This window comes from Bombus vosnesenskii, unplaced genomic scaffold (genome assembly GCF_011952255.1).
Source record: "Bombus vosnesenskii isolate JDL3184/JDL3185 unplaced genomic scaffold, Bvos_JDL3184-5_v1.1 scf7180000015060, whole genome shotgun sequence".
Classification (NCBI taxonomy): domain Eukaryota; kingdom Metazoa; phylum Arthropoda; class Insecta; order Hymenoptera; family Apidae; genus Bombus; species Bombus vosnesenskii.
Window position 1 is genome coordinate 18,517 of NW_022883801.1, and position 7,697 is coordinate 26,213.

The window sequence follows — 7,697 nt, forward strand, 5'->3', positions numbered from 1 at the left end:
ACGTGCTGATGTCGCGTGTGCAATAGGGAAATTAAGCCAAAGATGCGCAAATCCGACTGTACCCGATTGGAAAGCAGTGAGGTGGATTTTCAAGTACCTGCTAAAAGCCAAAAACTTGAAGCTAGTGTACCAAAGGACAGGACAACCTTTGAAGGTGTTTTGTTCAGACTTTGCGGGCTGTACGGTAGATAGGAAATCTAGGAGCGGGTATGTCTTCATACTCGCTGGTGGTGCAATATCTTGGTTATCCAAGAAATAACCAATTATAGCTTAATCGACATGCGAAGCGGAGTTTGTAGCGATGCAAGAAGCAGCAAGGGAAACTGTGTGAATTTCCTTACTGTTAAATAGAGTTAAGACTCAATATTTTACCAAAGCTATGGGGCTTGTAGACACTACGATCAAAGGGGAGTGTTGAGAAAAGATAAGTTGGCATGATCGCTAGTTACTGCAAGCTAAGTTAGAACGACTTCTAACGACGCTCTTTTGTCTTAGAAGTCGACCACATGTTAATAGACTAAATTAATCTAACTAAATTAATCTAAACTAAGTTATCCTGAGTGTTAAGACGTGTTGTGCAAGGCGGAGAAATATAGAGAGAAAAATCGAATCTGTGTGAATCGATTAATTATCAACCCCAAACCTACATCAATTAACAGTAATTGTATTATAAACCTGTTTCGATAATAACATTTTAATAAACGGTGACTCTTAACTAAAACTTTTACAACACTATTCCGGGTGATAACCTTGACAATATATCAAAAAATTGTCGAAATCAAAAGTGACCCGCATCTTGTGAATATTTCACAAAATTCTTTTATCTGCATGATACTGTGCTACTGTGTTTTATTAGTTGCTATTATTAGTATTTAGTATACATTGCGCTGCTACTATACTATCTCTTTATAACAGTTATTAATTCGTAAATTTTGCATCAAAGTGAAAAATACAATTAATTATAATTGCTTCACCCATAAGCGAAAAAAGTAGACTTATAAGAGTTTAACTATGTATATTCTTATTCCAGTTTTGGAAAAATTGAATACAAAATGTAATGGAAATTTGATGTCTAAAAAAGGTTTATTTATTTGTTACGTTTTTGTTTGATTCGTTTTGGTTGTGTTGCCGTTAATTTTTGAATTTAGATTAAATGCGTTGTCTGATGTTTAATGCGATTGGCAATTAAACTCCACGTTTCGGCTAACCTGCTACGCGCAGGAGTACTGGCACGGGAGAGAATCAAAGTTGGTGAAAATGAATGTTCGCTTAATCCTATTATATTATTAGACAAATATTCTCCACAACAAATGTTTATTCTAATTCTAATTGGGTATTGACAGAATTGTCGTTGAGATTTCGAATACTCGAAGTTACAATCGTTTGCGATACGTTTTCACTCTTATTAATTACAAGATTTTAATTTAATTGATTTTCAATAATTTACAAATTGACAAATACAAATACGTCGATTAACAAAACTGACAAGAACTGGGAACTAATGAAACAAAGAACTAAAAGCTAAAGAACTAAAGGACTACAGAACTTAAGAACTAAGAGCAAAAAACTAAGAGCTAAAGGAACTAAGAGCTGAAAAACTAAGGAACTAAGAGCTGAAAAACTAAGGAACTCAAGAATTGAAAGGCAAAGGAACTGAGAAATTAAGAGCTAAAGGAATTGATAACTAATCGCTATGAACAAAGAAATTACTTGCCAAGAATTGGGGAACTGATCGCCAAGAACCAAGGGATTAATCACCAAGAACTGAGGAACTAATCACACAGAACTGAGGAATTAACTACTCTGAACTAAGGAATTTCCTTCTTCTATGTCGCTTATTTATATTTAGATCCATCGCCATGTGACGGGTTATTCCGTGGGGGTTGTGAGGCTCGAATTTGGTTTCTATACAAATTGTTAAAATTTATTTAAATTTCAAATTGGAACGCTCACTCGCGCTATTGGTAGTTTTAGTCTACGTTACGGCGCGTGCGCAGCGCGGGACGTGACATATTCATACAGTTTTTGGAAAATAAAAAGATTGAGGACATATTTGTGAAGAACTGTTGCTTTTTATTGTTTTATCATGTTGTCATTGTTTCACATTTTCTGTCACTTTTCATATTATAGGGAATAAATTATATTAAAACATTTAAGGCAACGTATAATAAATATCTGATGATTAAGATCCATGCTACTTTTTATATTAATGTTTCAGATTATTGGGATTGTCCTCTGGAGAAGAGAATCTCTATAACAATAAGTAACGAATTATGTATTGGTAATGCTTCAGATGTCGATAACAGAGTATCCCATTTGATTTCATGTTCTAACATGTAGCATCTAGTATGTCGAGGTAATAAAAAAGACTATACGGTAAAAAATAAAGAAGAACATAATTCTCTCCTTTGAAAATTAGTCTATGTTGAAATTAAAAAACATTAAATTATAGTTGTTCAGTCATATGTTATCTAATATTATCTTGTAAAATTCGTTACTCAAACAAAAGCTTAAAATGCAAAAAAGTAACTTTGAATAAAAATTTCTGCAATTTGTTTTCTTCTTTTTAACGTTTTAAGAAACTTTATTAATATACAGGGTGGTTGGTAGCTGGTGGTATAAGCCGAAAGGGGGTGATTCTACGCGAAAAAAGAAGTCGAAAATATAGAATAAAAATTTTTTTTTAATTTTTTTTTTTTTTAATTTTTCCATCGAGACAACGATCTACAGTAAGATCCGTTATAACGAGACGTGATAAAGTGCACGCGTACCGAGCGAAAATTCAAAGCCGATTTTCTCGAAAACAAAGCCTCAAACGAAAAATTTTTATTGTATATTTTCGACTTCTTTTTTCGCGTAGAATCACCCCTTTCCGCTTGTACCACCAGTTGCCAACCACCCTGTATACGCACAATCTTTTATCTAACATGGCAGCTGTCGTGTATTGTTGTGTATATTATCGTACAATTATCTGCCAATTATAACATTCTCCAATGAAAAATAGAGATTAATTGATCTTAATGAAATCAATTGGTGTTGGTTGATTTATTGTGAAAATCACTTACTCCACCAATCCGTATCGAAGTGCCGATGAATTTGACGTGACAACAGCAACTAGATGGAAACCGAAAATGCTGGTAGGCAACCGAACCATCGTCCTCTAGGCCTAGGAGTTGATTATAAACGAACTTTTGTTTACATGTGGTTTCGTAACCCATTGGTATGCCATATTTTATGCTGCAGCGTTGGCCTTCATTACTATAAAAAAGAAATGGTTTAAAGATCATTTTTAAAGTGCAAGCGTTTTCCCTAATTATCAATTTGTTTTATAATGAAAGTACCAGCCAGTAACTAAAGTCTATCGAAACCTATATCAATTTTACGAATTTGGTTAACATATTTCCAAAAAATGATGTAATTATACATTTAGTTTACAAAAATCATAGAACGAAATTATATCAGAAATTGCAAAACTTTGAACTTTATTAATGTTAAGAAGAATGCAAATGTTTACGGTGGACTTATAAAATATTATTATAATATTAAATCTATTTTACTTATAATTTTATGCAAATATAACAAGTGTACGCACTCTTTCCAGACATTGTATTTTTTATTCTTTTTACTTTCTTTTCATCTTAGGTTAAATTGTTATACAATTTTAGTGCTGAAAGTATTAACATTCGTGACTGACTGCATGTTTTGCATGAGAAGCTTTAACACATTAATAGAAATTGCATTGTTGTATCGATAAAAATACCTTGACTTGGTTCAAGATACCTTTTTCCTTCGCGTACTGCCTGGAAAAGTATAATTACATGGATAAAACTATAGCTATAGTATAATAGTGAGAATAAAATAAAACATGTATAGACATTATCTTTTCTACGTTTAATCTTATAAAATTATTGAAATTGTAATAAGCAATCAATCAAATTCTAACATAATCTTAAAGTCTTTATCCTCGAGGATACGCATACCTCAGATTGAGGACCACTGATCTAGGGTATTCAATAATGAAATTGACAAAAATAAGATTTTCAGTAATTATGTATTCCCATTATTGTTGTCTATGCAATTCAATCTGTTATAATATTCTACTTCCTATATACGTAGTAGCAATACATATTATTACATAAAGCTGTTAGCATTTTGTGGCGTGAAAGAAATAGAGTGAAAAGGGGTTAGTGAAACATTTCTTTCATCTAGACAACAAAATATATACCTACATGCATTTTTCTATACGTACTCCCTGTTTCAATTCTTCGTTGTTAAGAATATACTTCCACTCGTTGTTCATATTTTCCGCCGTTTTCGGAAGGACGACGTGCTCCTGACATTATATTGAAATTATTGCATTATGAAAGATACAGATAGAAATCGAATACTAAATTATACTTACAGATGATGCACAGAACGATTCTGTCTCAATAGAATCTTCTCCTAGCCTGGGTTTGAGCATATCTATCTGAAAGTAAAACCAAATTTGGAAAATACAATAGAATATGTCCATTATTTTCGGATATTATGTAGATTTATAAAAATAAAAGAATACAATAATTTATAGGATTTAAGAAAAAGATAAGATAAAAGTGCTAGAAAAAGACAAATTAGTATCGGAAAAAATTGAAGAACATGATAAATCATATTTATTATATTTTACAGCAAAGCAGCTTTAAAATTCAATTAATTATCAGTCAATCTTCTATTATTAAAATTCTCTCTGTATTTTTTGTGGGTTTACGTATTTCTTTTTTTTTAAATCCATTTTAAAGTTTGCAAAATATTAGGATTTTTTAATTTCTACTCATAATGTTGAAACATTATTTGTTTTGATATAATAGTTATATTTTTGGTTTCTATACAGCTTCGTCAACCTAACAGCTATTTAAAAATAACTAACATCTTTGAAATTAACATATTTTCATTTCCAATTATATCATTATAACATTCTCCTGTTTTATTGTAAGATGACATTAAAATCAGAAAATCGACAAATATGTACTTATCATGTCTTTTTCCTATAATCTTCAATTAGAAAATGAAAATACTTTTACAAAAATGGATACCAACCATGTCAACAGAAGTATAATTTACAAGATGTGGATTTTTGGCAATGATATCTTTCACCAAATTCGTAGGATAATTTGGAACATCTTCACAGTAGCTTTGCCCTTTGCAAGAAGGTATTACTGATCCCACCCTCGGTTGTATCGGTGCGGTATGATCATCAAGAAATGCGATGTTACCATTTTCTAATATTGTTCAACACATGGAAGAAAAAAGAAGGGAAGACGTTAAATAAAGTGTTGACGTTCTTCCCTAACTAAAAATAAAATAGGAAAAAGTCTTTAATTTTGTTAAGAAACAAACTAGCTGTGTTCATCTTCGTCAAAGATCTGGTTTCTCCCATTGCATTGTTTTGATTTAGAGGCCACTTCCAACTTCCTGATGGAGCAGCGCGGGGTTCCTCATACGATCGACGAGAATCACTGTGAGCACTGTTGAAGACCTTTCAAAAAATAAGATACATTAAGTTTGTAATGTTTCTGACTTTACGAATTCCCAGAAAACCTGATTTCCTTTTTTTAGAAACACTTTTTTTTAGAAACAATATACTTATGTTTATATTTATAAGCATAGTTTTAAATATTTTCAGTGACAAAAGAAAATTTAAAAAAGGATAGTTTATTGTTTCTCAATTATTAATATTAAAATATTCCTTAGAAATTTTCATTCATATTGATTAATCATTAAAACTTAAAAATTGAATGATTCAAATTGTACTTTGAAATTTCTTAAAACTTCTACGTGCTAAAACTGCAGAGACGGTCGCTGGTTCAAGTCGTAAAAGCAATTTGCCGAATCAACATATTGTTTCAATCAACAGCTTTGTAATCTAACTATCCAATTCAGTCGGCTTATTGCAATTATTTGGTTCGAATGTCAAAAAATTTTTAATAGTTAACTCAAAGAAATATTTAGAACAGAAATATATCCATGCTAACAGTGATTTTTTCGTATTTTCTTCAAACTTAAAAAATTTGGTCAATAACAGAGAGACATTATTCCACTACTAATAGACACTAGTCCAGAATGATTCAATGAATGCAACAACAAAAGATTAGAAGCTATCACGAAAAGTATTACTACGATCAAATTTAAACTATCAGAGCGAGAGATTCGTAAATTTCAGGATGCAATTCTTTTAGCCTTTGAAAAACATTATTTTTTATTAATTATTCATTGTAGATTCATTGTAGATTCATTGTAGATTCATTTTTTCAAATGGTCGAGGACATTAAAATTTGTAAGTTCTTTTATCTAAAACAAATATCATTCAATTAAACCTTTCAGAACCAACATAAAATTATTTTTTTAAATTAATTATTAATAATAAAAACATCTTTTTGAGCGATTTTGTAAAAAAATTTGTCTTAAGAAGTATAACGAAGGTATGAAAGCACATATATATGTTAACTAATAACTTTGTATAAAGTTATTGTAAGTAGTTGGTAACCTAACCCCAATTTATTAAGGTTTTTTTTCATGTTACTTACCAACAACAAGACAATTGCAACATTAAATACAAAAACTATGGTCTGATGTTCCTTCATCTTATACTGTCAGATAGCTTTTCTCTTTTTCCTAAATGATTTCTTTTTCCTTTTGTTTCCTAAAATACAATACTTTAATTTTAACGAGAGTTTGATTTCGCTCGACCAACTTTCTCTATTATTCGATATACGTATATATGTTGCGTGTCCAATGATGATACATACTGCACTTGATACCCGCCGAATCAACGGCTGGAAGTTCGGATGATAACTGCTAACGACACTAAAATGAACTTGTGCTCGCCGTAACAAGTTATTTCTGTTCTGTCTAATCACTCAACCAGACTCTAGTGTAAGCAACACCTGATAATCGAGTGTTGAGCAACGAAACTAGTAACACGTCCAGCTTTTTGATTACTGTTGGCTATCAAAGTTTATAGTGTACTCTGTACTAAAAGCATCAGATCCAATCATAGAGCTTATACTAATGGAGGGGCTTGCTTATATGGCAAGCATAGGCAAATCAGTACCAGGAGAATCAACAGGGAGGTAGATATGTTGTCGTAACTGCGCCCTTCTCTCTCCCACTCCGAGTTTTTCTCTTGTGAAGATAAGACGCACAATAATATCTTCTATATATTATAGTATTATATTAATAATATATAATAATACCTCCTATATATCGAATAACAAAGCGTATCAAATACGGAAACCTCCGATAATTGACAAAAAAGAATCTCTGGATAATTGCATCGTCGTTATCCCCACTACTAGGAGGAGATTCCCCTCGACGCATCATGGAGCTCGACTGGTTATCACAGTCGATTACTGTAATATGATCCAACGCCAGATATCGCTAAGACAATGTATGTAAATACCAATTCAAAAGTGAAACATTTTTATTTTTGACGTTTTTTAAATTAAACTTCTACTAACGTAGTTGTGAGATATTTCTGGTTAAAATAAAATCAAACACGATATAGTTTGAATTATATTTATTTATTCATATTTATTATCACTTATTTAATTATCTTTTATTAAGTAAGCAAACATGATTCAAATTATATTGTGTTTGGTGTAACAAACATATTGGTAAAAGTTGCATGGATCATAGACAAATTAAAAATAAAAAATTGTGAA

The 7,697-nt window shown here is 31.2% G+C and overlaps 1 protein-coding gene across 3 annotated transcripts; it reads right to left on the reverse strand.

Annotated features, from left to right (window-relative positions):
- Positions 1 to 2,093: 2,093 nt before the first annotated feature.
- LOC117240899 (protein spaetzle-like) lies at positions 2,094 to 6,940 on the reverse strand. 3 transcript variants are annotated; one of them, XM_033506922.1, is made up of 7 exons: positions 6,564 to 6,940; positions 5,350 to 5,512; positions 5,074 to 5,261; positions 4,403 to 4,468; positions 4,230 to 4,333; positions 3,066 to 3,258; positions 2,094 to 2,251 (listed from the first exon to the last, which is right to left on the reverse strand). In XM_033506922.1, the coding sequence occupies exons 1-7, from the start codon at positions 6,615 to 6,617 to the stop codon at positions 2,207 to 2,209; spliced, it is 813 nt and encodes a 270-aa protein (XP_033362813.1). In that variant the 5' UTR covers positions 6,618 to 6,940; the 3' UTR covers positions 2,094 to 2,206. The 3 variants fall into 3 exon arrangements, with proteins under 3 accessions (XP_033362813.1, XP_033362812.1, XP_033362814.1); XM_033506921.1 differs by having other exon boundaries at positions 6,561 to 6,940; XM_033506923.1 differs by having other exon boundaries at positions 5,074 to 5,255; positions 5,374 to 5,512; positions 6,561 to 6,935.
- Positions 6,941 to 7,697: the final 757 nt, after the last annotated feature.